Source organism: Mandrillus leucophaeus, unplaced genomic scaffold (assembly GCF_000951045.1).
Source record: "Mandrillus leucophaeus isolate KB7577 unplaced genomic scaffold, Mleu.le_1.0 Scaffold27, whole genome shotgun sequence".
NCBI classification, from domain to species: Eukaryota; Metazoa; Chordata; class Mammalia; order Primates; family Cercopithecidae; genus Mandrillus; species Mandrillus leucophaeus.
In genome coordinates, this window is record NW_012102809.1 from 3,086,659 (window position 1) to 3,101,437 (window position 14,779).

At 45.3% G+C, this 14,779-nt stretch overlaps 1 protein-coding gene across 5 annotated transcripts in view; it reads right to left on the reverse strand.

The window, feature by feature from the left end:
- The window catches only part of SERPINB6 (serpin peptidase inhibitor, clade B (ovalbumin), member 6), a 29,292-nt gene that overhangs the window by 13,292 nt on the left and 1,221 nt on the right, over nucleotides 1-14,779 (reverse strand). For 3 of the 5 annotated variants that reach the window (XM_011984545.1, XM_011984543.1, XM_011984544.1), the window contains exon 2: nucleotides 3,061-3,235. In XM_011984545.1, coding sequence (XP_011839935.1) covers nucleotides 3,061-3,225 — 165 coding nt within the window. In that variant the 5' untranslated portion in view covers nucleotides 3,226-3,235. Of the gene's footprint in view, nucleotides 1-3,060; nucleotides 3,236-10,189; nucleotides 10,264-14,516; nucleotide 14,779 lie in introns of those variants that run through there. The other 2 variants (XM_011984542.1, XM_011984546.1) reach the window with 2 other exon arrangements.

Sequence of the window (14,779 nt, forward strand, 5' to 3'; positions counted from 1 at the left end):
TCATCACATTAAAGGCCAGAAGGGTCTTGAAAGCCCCTCCCTGTATTCTGTCAGTGCTGGCATGAGCTGCAATGCCCTCCACAAACCCAGTCTCCTGATGCTCAGTACTTGGAGTCTGGTGGCAAACAAGGGTGCCAACCAGACCTCCCATCTCTGCAAACGCAGGCCGCTCCTGATGTCAGAAGGGGCAGGCTCCCTCTTGCCCGTGGGTCTGGAATGGCCCTGTCACTGGCTCTGACTAATGATACAGTAGGTAGAATTCAGTAGAAGTGATGCTGTTCCAGGCCTAGGCCCTGTTTAAAAGGCCTGGCAGCTGCCACGTTCACTCTCTTGTACCCTGGCCACCATGAAAGAAGGAAGTCCAAGCTATCCTACTGAAGGCCACATGGAAAGCCCTGGAGAAAGTGCCACCACCTGTGGGGAGAGTTGTTTGAAGAATCAAGGCCTCCAGCCAGGCGCGGTGGCTCACACCTGCAATTCCAGCACTTTGGGAGGCCGAGGCCGGCGGATCACCTGAGGTCGGGAATTTGAGACCAGCCTGACCAACACGGAGAAACCCCATCTCTACTAAAAATACAAAATTAGCCTGGCGTGGTGGTGCATGCCTGTAATCCCAGCTACTCGGGAGGTTGAGGCAGGAGAATCGCTTGAACCCAGGAGGCAGAGGTTGCAGTGAGCCGAGATCACACCATTGCGCTCCGGCCTGGGCAACAAGAGCAAAACTCTGTCTCAAAAAAAAAAGAATCGAGGTCTCAGGGGTGAGAGAGGCCTTCTTGAACCTTCCAGGCCAGGTGTCCACTGAAACAGCTGTATGAGTGACCTGCACTGCTTCCTGGGAGCAGTCCTGCCCACTCAGGCCACAGAATCTGAGAAATAATCAATCATTGTTATTTCCAGCCACTAAGTTCGGGATGGTTTGTTTTGTGGCAACAGGTGACACATGCAGCCATCTAGAAGTGGAATTCTGCCATGACCAAAACCTAAAACATGTGGCCCTGGCCTTGGACCCAGCCAGACCCTGACGGACAGGACGAAATGACTCCTGGGGGCTGGAGAAACGGGGCTGTGTGTGTACCAGCTGAAGAAGTGGAAAGAAGGTCACCTGCAGTGACAGGGAAGATGGGGTGTCTTCCCTGTGAACTCCAGCATCTGGCTAAGGGGTCCAGGATGAACCTGGCTTCTTTTTGCTGCCTAGGATAACACATGGGAAGAGAAAGATGAAAAGAAGGAACTGTTCCATTTTCAAGCAGAATTTAATTAAAGGAACTGTTTCCAATCCAGGATGTGCTAGGTGGAGAATAAAAATGTTTCTTCTTCCCAGCCTCTCCAGCTGGCAAAAGATTCTAAAAGAGATGGCCTCAGGGCAAAGATCAAATCCCAGACACTGGCCTCAAGGGTGAGGTCCAAATCCACTCCGTTAAACCTTAGAAGATTCAGGCAGCATCTTACAGACCCTCTGGCAGGCTCTCCCGTGGCACCCTGACTCCCAACCCAACACAGAGCACTCAGGATGGGGGTGCGGGGCGGAGGGGGCTTTTGTCCAGGGAAGCAGAATTCTAAGTTGATAGAAATCCCACAGTGGTTTTCAAGCACTTGTAACAGCTTGGACTAAAAGGGAGAGATGGCTCAAAGTGCAGGGAGGCCTCTGGGTGCCCACGTTCTACAGGTGGGAGGTAGGCTGGGAGTGCAGCAAGCACGGGCCATTTCTTACAGAACAGGAAAGGAGCTGCCAAGAGCGACAGCAGGACACAGAGGGCAGAGCATGGCCAGGGCAGCAGCGGACAAGGGACAATTCCCGGAAGCTGCAGTGAAGGCTCATCAAGGCTCATCAAGGAACGCCCTGCAGCCAGGGCTGAGGGGTGGACAATACATGCCCGGCTCGGCTTGGGAATTGCCACAGTTCAGTGATGGCCACATGCCTCCCACACCTACTGTGATGGGCTGCATGTGTCCCCCCAAATTTACACACTGAGGTCCCAACTCCAGTGTCTCAGAATGGAACTGCATTTGCAGAGGGTCTTTACAGGGGGGATTGAGGTAACAAGGCCATTAGGCTGGGCTTTAATCCAATAGGACTCATGTCGTTATAAAAAGAGGAGATGAGGACGTGAGGACACAGGGAGAAAACAGTGTCTACAAGCTGAGGAGAGCGCCTGCAGGAGAAACCAACCCTGCCCACACCTGGATCTCAGACTCCCAGGGAACCACCAGGTCCAGAGGGCAGACCACAGCAGTCATGGATGGCCCCAACCAGCCACGTCTCTGGTGTGCACACCCTCGCTCAGCCCTCAGACGCAGAGATGTGCCTGCCTTTAGCACTGGGGCCTTGGCAAGCAGGACACACGTGGAGGCTTGATAGGCCCTTGTCTCACGCCTGTCTTCTGAGAGCACTTCCACTCAGAACCCAGCCGCCTGGCCCACGGGAGCCCAGGCAACCCTGCTGAAGGAAGCGTGTGGAAGGCCCCAGTGGAGAAGGCCACAGAGAAGACGCCCCAGCACCCTCCTGAGCCCCCGCTGACGTAGCCCCACAAGGGACCCACCCAGTGCCAAGTGGTACAGAAGCACCACTCAATCCACCCGGATTCAACAACCAGGAAAGCTGCTGAGCTGGGAGAGCTGGTTACACAACCTCAAATAACCAGAACACTACTGAAAACATGTTTAGCTGACAAATGCCATTCTAAGGCTTTACACGCAAATGAGAAATAAAGACCCCTAACAACCAAAAACCAGATGACAGCACCCAAAGATCATCACAGGACTCAACCTGAACCTTGTGACTTTACAACCATCTACAAACTCATGAACAAGCTAAGCCATGTGATGATGAAATCATTCATTCCCCTGAATCGGGCACCCCCTCTCCACCCCAATGGGTCAGCCAGAGTACTGTCCCCACGGTGCTCCAGCATGGGCGGCATGCCCTTCCCTGCACACTCTCCATCCACACCCTGCGATACGGCACAGTCATCCGGCTCCAGCAATCCCTCTGCGATTTGGAACGTGGAGGAGCAGCTCACTTGACAGTGAATAGCACCCGTGGCTGCCCTGAAGCTGTACCTGGGCCATCTGTGCAGCGGTGTTTCCCTTTGCCCCCATGTAGACCATGGCCAGGGCACAGGACATGCTCATGGGGGAGAAAAACACATTCTTCGAGTTGTCTTTACCCAGCGTTTTCAGAAGGTTTAAGGCAAAGGTGCCATTTGCTTCTGCGAGAACATCCATGATGGCAGACCTGGAACAAGATTGAAAATCAGAATCACATAAGCACCACTTCCACGGGACTGCATCTCACACGCCTTACTGATAGTCACCGCCGGCGCTGTGGTTCGGCGGGCAAACAGAAACACACAGAACTCTGGGTGTTTCTTTTTAGGACCCTCCAAATTATTGTGTGTGTTTCTAATGTTAAGTGTGGAGAACAAGAGTTCTATGTGTAATGCGGCCCTGTTTTGTGAGGACTCCTCCCTGCACGCCTGCCCGTACATGGAGAAAGTGCGGGAGGAAGCACCCTGTCCCGGAGTCACTTTCTTGGGGTGGAATTACAGAAGGGTATTGGCTTTTGCTTCTATGTTTGTATTCTTTGGTGTGTTTTGTGGGCTTAAATGTACTGTTTTAATTTGAAAAATATTCAAAATGATAAATTCACTGACAGTTACACAAGAAAAGATGGCCAAATGTGTTTATAATGAGAGAGAGAACCCCATTTCAGGGTAACAGGAGCCTTAAAATAAAAGAAGATAAATCAAGCCACATACAAAGATGCGTGAAAGCCTTTCAAATGCCTCCTGACCCTTGGATCTCCTTCTAGGAAATCCCCACAGGTGGCAAAGCCCCAATCTTAGACCACGCTTGGGGACCTCCTGCTGCCACAAGCCAGGCCTTCCTGCTCCTGAACTCACAGCACACTCAGGGCACCACCTTGCCTCCCGGGCTATGGGGGCGTGCCCATCTCCACCTTCAGAGACAGGCGCAGGGGTAGGGTCAGGCTGTACACGTCTCTCTAGCCCCACCAGGCAGGCGGTGTGGCAGCCCCAGCAGGGTCCAGAGCAGGAATACAGCTGGATAGTCAGGGCAGGGGAGCTGGGGTATCTTCAGGCAAGTCGGAATCACAGAATCACAACGTGTTAAAGCCCAATAAGCCCTTAGAGAGACCTACCATCAATGCCCCTCTGCACTGGAGAGAAGGTGAAGTCGACAGAAGTGAAGCTAAGAAGTAGCCGAGCTTGAAACACAGCGCCAATGCCCTGTCTGGGCTACTGCTCAAGAAGAATCTGCAGAATCAGGTGAGAGGACAGGGGCAGGTAAGGACCCCACAGGCAGTCAGGCTGGGGAGGAGGGGACGCGGGAATACAGGGATGCGGGGCCTGCCTGCTCTGACACAGTTCTCAAATGTTTACCAAATGAATATGTCCCACTCGGAGAATGCCAGCATTCTAAGACAGTCCCAGTGACTCACTTGAGCAGTGAGTGGGAACCCACAGAACAAGGAAGGCGAGAAGCTGGAGCAGATATTTCCTGGAGCACATGGGAGAGGGAAGGAGGTGCCTACTGAAGGCCCTGTGAGGAGATGCTGAATTAACCAGTTCTCCACCATGCATGCCTTTACATTCATAGCTGGGGTTGGCTGAACGAGTGCCCCAAAGATACCTGGGTCCTAATCCCTGGGACCTGTGAATGCCCTCTTACATGGCAAAAGGTACTGTGCGGCATGATTAAATTCAGGCTCTTGAGACGGGAGATTATCCTGGAGTGTTCCAGTTGGCCCTAAATGTAACCACAGGTGTCCTTCTAAGAGGGAGGCAGGGGGAGATCTCACGGGAAAAAGCAATGCAAAGAATAAAGCAAAAGGCCCCTCCACTGGCCTTGAAGATGAAGGGGCCTCAAGCCAAGGAGTGCAAGGACCGCAGCTGCAGTAGCTGGAAAGGCAAGGACGGTCCTCTGGAGGAGCCTGGCCCCGTGAAACCTGTTTCCAACCTCCAACCTCAGAACTCTGAGAGAATAAACACGTGCTCTTTAGCCACAAATCCGTGGTCATTTGTTACAGCAGCCATGGGAAACCAAGACAATAACTAATACACCTGATACAGCTTGTTTGCTGTGCTTCTTTAAATAGTTTGTTTTCAAACTCTTCTTTATTCATTACAGAGAATATTTGGGGCACTGGGCACTCCTGGCTTGCCAAGCCTTTCCAAACGTATTTTAAGATTACTAATGTCTAATAAAAGGACAATAGAATGTACATATTACTAAAATTCTCCTGAATATAAGGGAGTCTTTGATGATACATAAATAAATCCAGGATTCCGCAGAGCCCTGGGAACATCAATATAAACAAAAGTAGCCATTACACGGAACTGAAGCAAAATTGGGCCTATTTTTGGTTCTTCGGATTCTAGATCACAAGACCTGCCCGCTTATCAACTTGAAGAGAAACAATTGGTAAAACAGGGAAACTTCTAGGTTAAGAATAAGAAATGAGAAGGTGACCCAAAGCAAGAAGCACAGCCTGTGAAGTCTGTGTCTCAGGACTCAAAGCCAGCGAACACCCTGACACGTGGGGTCTTCCCTGACCTGGGGACATGGACTTCTGTCTTTGTCCCCAAGAGGGCTCAGCCCACGTGGAGAGGCTGCCAGGTGAGACGGCTCCTCCATGAACCAAAAAAAAAAAAAGACAGAGGTAAGTACCAGGTCAGCTGGCCAGGGAAAGGTCCCACATGCTCCCCCAACCCCATCTAAGACTATTCTACCATCAGCACACATTTTCCCCTCAGATGCTGAAGGACTCTTACACCTTCTTTTTTTTTTTTTTTTTTTTGTAGAGACAAGGTTCTTGCCATCTTGCCCAGGCTGCTCTCGAATGCCTGGCCTCAAGTGATCTTCCTGCCTCAGCCTCCCAAGGTGCTGAGATGACAGCCATGCACCATGCCCAGCTTAAAGGACTTTTAATTCAAATGGAAATGTCCACCTAAGAAAGGCAAATAATAAAACACTCCATCTCTGGCAATATCCCTGAGAATCTGTTTCAGGCACTGACCTGTATCAACAAGGAAAAGCCACGCTTGTCTGAAGACACGCCCACTGGGGAGGAGCCTGTCTGGCCAGCCCAGGTTACACCATCTGGGGCAGAGAAGTCAGCGCACATGGGTTTCACTGTGTCCGGGGATTTAATTTGAAATACTGAACTGCAGAAACCAAACCAGGATATTCAGAGATGGCACAAGTCAGGAGGGTCTCTAGTCCTGGCTGTGGTACCCTGGGCAAATCACTTGACTTCTGCTATCAGTTCCCTCTCTGTATGAGGAAAAGCATATACCAGATAATCTGGGTTCCCTTCCATCTCTAACATTCAATAATTGTTAATACCAAATGCAGAAAGAAGAGCAAAAATGTAGCTCAATTTTCAAAGCCCACAATGAGGTCAGTAATGACATTCCATTTCTTAGTTGAAAACACTGCTTACAGCCGTGAAAGATAAAATTCTATCTATGCCTTACATAAAAATTGCTGAGCAAAAAAGAAACAATAAATCAAGGATGTCCTAGAGATTCAGTTTTCTTAGCAGAAACTATGTTAATCATTAAATAACTGAATACCCCACTCCTGATAAATATCCTTCCATCAAACAGCAAGTGATACTACCCGCGCTTCCTTAACAACGTCAGAACTACCTGCTTCAGCAGCCACCAGCACAGTTGATGATAAAACATTAGTCCCTTAATTCCCCAAACAGGAACAAGATAAAAATATCTGTCATCCCATCCTTGTGTAACTTTGTTCAGATAGTTCTGGCAACGGCAAATACAACTCATGAAACATAATGAGAAAGGAGATGGTCAGAAAGGAGACAAAATGAGCATAGTTAGCAAACGATTTGATGGTCTACCTGAAAAGCAGCCAGAATCAGTAAAATACTCTTAAAGCTGAAAAATAATGGAGTAAACTGGGGTTCAAAAAAATTGGAAAAACAGACCCCAGTAGAAACACGTGCAAAGGACATTAACGATTCTACCCCAAAAAAAGAAAGACAATAGCTAATAATTATATTTAAAAGTTTCAACTTCAGAAAAAAAGATTCTACTTTTTTGATGTATACTATGTGCTAGGTCCACACTGAAAGACCCTTACCTTTTGAGATAGCTGCTGAGAACACCTATGTTTTACAAGCAAAGAAATTGGGCCTTAGATCTCTAAGTATTTTGTCTCCAGAGGACCCATGGCTACAACGGCAGAATGAGGGCTGGAAGCCAGGACTGCATGGCTCTGCAGTTCACTCTCTTAACACAATGGTGCACGGCCTTCCCAAAAAGCAATGGTGGAGAGTAAATTAAAGATGCCTTTTCAAACCATGAACCTTGCAAATACAAAAACAATTCATGCTAATACTAACAAAGACAGGCAATCCTTCTCACACCATGCAAGTAAAACGGAGGCAGCAGGGACAGGGCTTGGCCCATAACCACTCCCGTATTTTCCATACATCCCCCATGCCACCACACCTGCCCACCGTGAGACCACGCTAACCAGGGAAGGAAACAAGATAAACCACGTTCCACCCCAAATCTTACCCAAGGGAGTTACCCAGGAGAATGACGATCCTGACCTCTTGCCTTGCTCTGTTACTAAAATCCTCTCCTCAGGGGCTTACCTGCCATGCCCTGATCATGACACATCCATGCTAACATGATGTTTCACGGTGCCTGCCACTAGCGTGTGTAATGCTGCTGACACACCTCATGACTATTCATGTCACCCTGAAACACCAGGAACACCTGTCCCCAGGGCCAGCCCGGGAACTCTTGCCCTTGTGCCGCTGCCCTCCTGCTCCAGCATAAGCCCAGTAGAGTCTTGTCTGGGACACTTTCTCTGCCTCAGGTCAATTTCCATTGCATGAGAATCTAAGAATCCATGATCAGTAACAATACTTTAAATTGGTACACCAGTATTTCCTGAGTATAATTTAGAATCACGTAAAAAATAAAAGTAAAATACAATAAAATGAAGGAAGAAAAGAAAACGTCATGAAAACATTCATACTATCTGAATTAAAAATTCCACTTCTAGGAATTTCACTGAAGGTAAAACTCACAGGTTTGGTACATAATAAAACATTATGCACAACATTATGGGATATAAATAGGGATATTCATAATAAAAATCACAGTAATGACATGGGAATATACAAGATTACATAAACAAATATATAAAACTATACGTACAATTTAACCTTATCCATGTAAATTAGGGAAAAAGGTAAGTGTAGACATAATTTATAAACAGAATGGGGGAAATACTGTACACCAAATGTTTCTGAGTAAAGGTAATTTTTATGTTTTTTACATTTTTCTGGATTTTCACATTTTCTATAGCATATAATTTATGGAGGGGGTTGGTTAACTCTTCTTTTTATGAAATTACTATATATACATTCAGTTTAAAAATCAGGTAGTGTTAAAAGAAATGTTATAAAAGACAACAAGCTCCTTCTCAGCCCTCCCAACTCCCCAGAAGCAATCGCCTCCAAACCCTTTGCTCTTTCTTCTGGTGTTTACCACCATATTTCTACATAACATGTGTATACTACTATCTTTGACCTAATAACTTTATCATGTTTTATTTTATGTATTTATTTATTTTTATTAGGGTAGGGGTCTCACTCTGTCGCCCAGGCTGGAAGGCAGTTGCATGACCACGGCTCACTGCAGCCTCAAACTCCTGGCCTCAAGCAATCCTCTAGCATCAGCCTCCTAAAGTGCTGGAACTACAGGCACCTGGTCAAATTCTAGACATTATCTATTGCCTTCCTAATCTACAGGCCGAGGGTCCGGTCCCTATCCACAGGTTTGCTTTATTATCATTAAATAGCATTTGATGCTAAGCCAGGTGGTGGGATGGGAACCCATTTACTTTTTCATGTAATGCTGATTTGCCTTATATTAATAGTGCCTTCCCCCCTTTCCTTAGTTTCCTATGTACTATGTATTTTCAAATTCTCCCCAAATGTCCTACAGGTCAGTCAAACCCTTTCAGTAATTTTTTCCTATGCTTTGACACAAGGAATAATCTACCGGCTGCGTTTTCCTGCCCCTCCGTCTGTCGCCATGCTGCTGAGCACAGGCGACTTTCACGCCAAAGAGAAATTTTCATAGACCGGGGACAAGTTTCCCTGTTATAACACATGGCCCATTTATCGTTTGGCAGCCTGGTCAGACTAATTTTTTTTCTCAAACACAGCACATTGCTTACAGGGCAAAGAAATTCTTTTTTCTTATTTAAGTGTTGGTGACATTTTAATATGTCTAATTTTTTACTGCTTTGTGCAAACTTACAAATTGCACAAACCTTAGTAAACTTTTGAACTTCTACAAATCTAATAAATCAAGACATACAAATCTAGTAAGCTAGCTTCTCCTAAGACCTTCAAACAGTACAATGACTACAAAACTTATTTCTATACCTGTACTTATGTCTAGCAAAAGGTATTCATTAATATCACAGATTTAATTATTTTATCTTTGTTATATTTTCCTATTCCTTTCCTAAGGTAATAGTAGTGCTTATTTTAATAGTTTCCTATGGGGAAAATTAATCTTATGGGGTCAAATCCTAAGGGACCTTCCCTTTCTGTAAAAACAAGGTGGGGCTCCCTGGTTCATGGTCTTTGAACATCACAGCTGTTTCTCAGCACAGGGCACGCACTCTTTGACGCCAAACATATCTGACTAGTTAGGGCAGCTTTGAGCTCCAATCCCGCCTTCACTGGGATTTTATAAGGCCTCAACCAAACACCAGATTTCAGTGTCTTGTAGCCTGATGTCCTTCCTTAAAATGAAATATGGAGTTACCTCTATGTGAGTTGCATAGACCAGTGTTGTATGGTATAACTTGGTCTTTTTGTTGAATGTTTAGGCCTTTAAGTTGGTGTTTACAACTACTGTGTTTGTTAGCCCAGGAAGCTATAATAACGAAACTTTTTACATAGCAATCCTAGACATAGTGCAAACATCACTAAATTCTTTTGTGCCTTTTTAAAGCTCATCTTGCTTGCCTCATCTGAACTTATTAATGAGCTTGGGCTTTTTACAAATAATATATTTCAATTAGCCGATATTTGTTTTCTTCTTGCTCTAATTGTCCTAACTTGGCTGGTGGGAATCTCTTTAGTTACTTTCCCTCCAAACATCCTTGCTTTATATGCAGGGGTCCCCAACAGGTCCGTCTGTGGTCTGTTAGGAACTGGGCCACACAGCAGGAGGTGAGCAGCAGGTTGAGCGAACGTTACTGGCTGAGCTCCACCTCCTGCTAGGTCAGTGGCAGCGTTCGAGTCTCATAGGAGTGTGAACCTGTTGCGAACTGTGCACGGAAGCGATCTAGGTTGCAAGCGTCTTACGAGAATCGAATGTCTGATGATCTGAGATGGAACAGTTTCATCTTGAAACCATATCCCCAATGTCATCAGTGGAAAAATTGTCTTCCATGAAACCAGTCTGGTCCCTGGTGCCAAAAAGTTTGGGGACCATTGCTTTAAAGCAGCAGCAAAGTCTTACCGAACCATTTTAGATTTTTCTAGTCCAAAGACTAGCTATTACAGGTGCCCACCACCATACCCAGCTAATTTTTTATTTTTTGTAGAGACAGGGTCTCGCTCGGTGGCCAGGGCTGGTCCCAAACTCCTGACCTCAAGCTGTCTTCCCACCTTGGCTTCCCAAAGTGCTGGGATTACAGGCATGAGCCACCAAGCCTAGTTTGGGAAAAAATTATAAGGCACTTGCTGATTTCCCCCAGACTGGCTCTCTGTTTTCTTTTTCTGTCAAGTACAAATTTCTTAGACTGATCTCATCTGGGACTTCCCACCTTTCTCCATGCTGTGACACACACAGAAAATGATATCTGTATGTCACTTTGGGGCCAGGCTACTCACCCCAGAGGTGACCGGTGCAGAGCTCCAGCCACCCAGACTCCCCGAGTTGGAGGGATCTGTTAACCTGCCCAGGGCACAACACCCACACACAAGTTGGAAAGTTCTGCTCTGGAAGATTGAAACTGGACCCCTTCCTTATATACACCATATACACAAATCAACTCAAGATGGATTAAAGGCTTAAATGTAAAAGCCAAAACTATAAAAACTCTGGAAGACAATCTAAGCAATACCATTCTGGACATAGGAACAGGCAAAGATTTCATGACAAAGATGCCAAACGCAATCACGACAAAAGCAAAAATTGACAAATAGGATCTAATTAAACTTAAGCCGTCCTGCACAGCAGAAGAAACTATCAACAGAGTAAACAGCCAACATACAGAACGGGAGAAAATATTCCCAAACTATGTATCTGACAAGGTCAAATATCCAGCATGTATAAGGAACTTAAACAAATTTACAAGGAAACAACTCCATTAAAAAGTAGGCAAAGGGAATGAACAGATACTTTTCAAAAGGAGACATTCATGCAGCCAACAGGCATAAGAAAAAAGGCTCAATACCACTGATCATTAGAGAAATGCAAATCAAAACCACAGTGAGATACCATCTCACGCCAGTCAGAATGGCTATTATTAAAAAGTCAAAAAATAAGAGATACTGGCAAGGTTGTGGAGAAAAGAGACCACTTACGCACTGCTGGTGGGAGTGTAAAATAGTTCAACCACTGGGGAAGGCAGTGCGGTGACTCCTCAAAGAGCTAAAAACAGGACTACCATTCAATCCAGCAATCCCATGACTGTGTATGCAACCAGAGGAAGAGCAATCATTCTACCACAAAGATAGATGCATGCGAATGTTCACTGCAACACTGTTCACAATAGCAAAGACATGAATCAACCTAAATGCCCATGAATAGCAGATGAGATAAAGAAATTGTGGTACATATACACCATGGAATACTATGCAACCATAAAAAAGAACGAGATCATGTGTTTTGCAGAAACATGGATGGAACTGGAGGCCATTATCCTGAGCAAACTAACACAGGGAACAGAAAACCAAATACCGCATATTCTCACTTATGAGTGGAAGCTAAATGATGAGAACGTGGACACAAAGAGGGGAGCAACAAACACTGGGGCCTACCAGAGGGTGGAGGGTGAAGGATGGGAGGAGGGAGAGGGACAGAAAAAATAACTGTTGGGTACTAGGCTTAGTGCCTGGGTGATGAAATAACCTGCACACCAAATCCCTATGAGTTTACCTATGTAACAAGCCTGCATATGTATCCTGAACCTCAAATATAGGTTTCAAAGGTTAAAAAGAAAAAAAAAAAGAAATCATATAAATGCATGTTCTGTTCTGACCTTATTCCCTCACTTACATTTTCCATCATGACATTTTATTCCATTTTGCCTTCTATGCTAATTCTTTGGATACCACAATTACAGTTGATTGAGTCTTCCATTCCCTGTGCTGCCTATCTCTGGGGTCTTTTTGATATGGTGACTGGTGTTTGCTTTATTTTATTTAGGTCTCTCTTTCGTACCTAGACTTTCCAAACATTCCTAACAACCCTTGGATGTCAGTACACAGTTCAGAAGAAAACACAAAACAGTGCTGGAAGCTCTGTTTACATGGACAGGACATGTCAGCTGGGAGCTTCACTGCAGTGTGTTCAAGGGATCAGTAGCTTTTCTGTCCAGGAACCAGCACATGGGAGAACTCTTTGGCTGCTGGTGGTGTTCTGGAAGGAGATGGGGTGGAGGCAGATGGGGGTCGGGGGCTTCCACTGGATCTGTAATCCCCTCATGTCACCCCGCTGCCTCCCCACAGTGCCTGCAGAACCCTGAGCTTGAGCATTTTCATTATCACTTTGCAATAATGCATAAACATTGAACAATTAATCATAAAAAGACTGGAGAGATCCAAATCCTAAAACGAAAGAAAAATAAATCCACGTTTAAAGTTTACCACTCAAGATACTCCAAATATCAACAAATTGTAAACAATCTAGGGCTTTCTCTTATCCTTTCAGCAAACATGTAATAAGGATGCCTGTTTCACAGTCACATTGCAAACTAAAGACCTGTCAATGGCTTTTTAAGGACTTACTTCTTTAGCTTCAGTAAATAAGATAGCTAAGTGTCCTTCATATATATATATGAATACACATGTATATATGTACATAAACAAATATTTATGCAAAATTCATTACATTTCAAAATTTTAAAACCATACCTTTTAAAAATAAAAAATGATATTTAATCACAGACATAAAAGCTGGATATTAAAGTCTTATTAATGAACAATTTAATGTATTTTTTAAACAAGCCTAACAAATCTATCCTGGCATCACTTTTTTTTTCCTATAGCATCACCAGTAACTGAGCAATGTTCACAATTGATTTTATTCAACTGATCAAGTCTTAATATTACTTTTTAGGTGTCACTATTGAATTGTGCTTCTCAACTTCTATTAAGGATGCCTTTATTTCCTACTAAATTTAACCATTTAAAGATTGGTTTAATGGAAACTTGGACTTCCTGCTTTGTCCCTCTGTTTCCTTGTGCAGTGTATGTGTCTCTGTGTGTGTGTGTGCATGTGTGTGTATGTGTTGTGTGTGTGTGTTTAATATATCTAAGCAGTCTAACATATAAATGGGAGTTAAACATTATTTTCAGGCCAGGCGCAGTGGCTCACATCTGTAATCCCAGCACTTTGGAAGGCTGAGGCAGGCAGATCACGAGGTCAGGAGTTTGAGACCAGCCTGGCCAGCATGGTGAAACCCCATCTCTACTAAAAATACAAAAATTAACCAGGTTGGAGCCCAGGAGGCAGAGGTTGCAGTGAGCCAAGGTCGCACCACTGCACTCCAGCCTGGCAAAAAAAAAAAAAAATTATTTTCTTTCTTTGGACGCCTTGGCCTAATCCCAAGTGCAGTAAGCCTGGAAATGTAAGGTGCGTGGTCTTCCATGAGGACAACATCTGCTTGGGTGCCCTTATGATTACACATATGGAAAAGAATGTTGATTCTGTTCATTCTAATTTCACTCTACTGTTACTGGTCTGTGTTAACTGTTTCATGCTGAATTGTAATAAAACGCATTGGAATTGGCCTAAACTTAAAATACTTAGTTTACATAGTCGAGTATGACCAAAGAACTTTTCTCTTTGGTGGCACCACATCACAATGGATGCAATTACTCAGATACGGTCCTGCAATGAGAACACAAGCCATCTATGCTGATAACAGCAGTCATTGGTGTTAATCCCAGCACACATAACAGCCCCAGCAATACAAGGCCGGCCCAGGACCTTAACTAGAAGGTCACTGAACACATCAGATCTCATCTCATCAGGCCTGACCCACAGCAGAAAGGATGCAGGCAGCTGCGGGGCGTATCCCTGTCATTAGGCACAAGGGCATCCCAGAAAGCAAAAGTGCCCAAAAAATGGCCTCAGGTGCCCCCTCGCATCTGAGTATTCGGACAGCATGTGAACATTAATTATTAATTTTCTGTACCTCAGTTTTCCAAAGCCAAACTTTAGGTAAAAAAAAAAAGAAAGAAAGAGGAAGAAAGTAACTTAAATGCCAATTTGTGGTTAAAGTTTCCTCTTTGCCTTGAAGACATCAAAGCTCGTAATAGTTTGCCTGTAGGAAGTTTAATTCAAACACAAAGCGGTAAGGAGATCCGGGCTGGACCACACGATTGTCTCCCCAGGTCTGGGCGACCTGGAAAGCGCTGCGGAATTGGCCAAGCCCAGCACGGCCAGTCCAGGGAACACACGCAGGGGGCCGGATGGCAGCGTTCGGCGCCGATCCCTCGGCCTCTCTCCGCCTCCCGCCG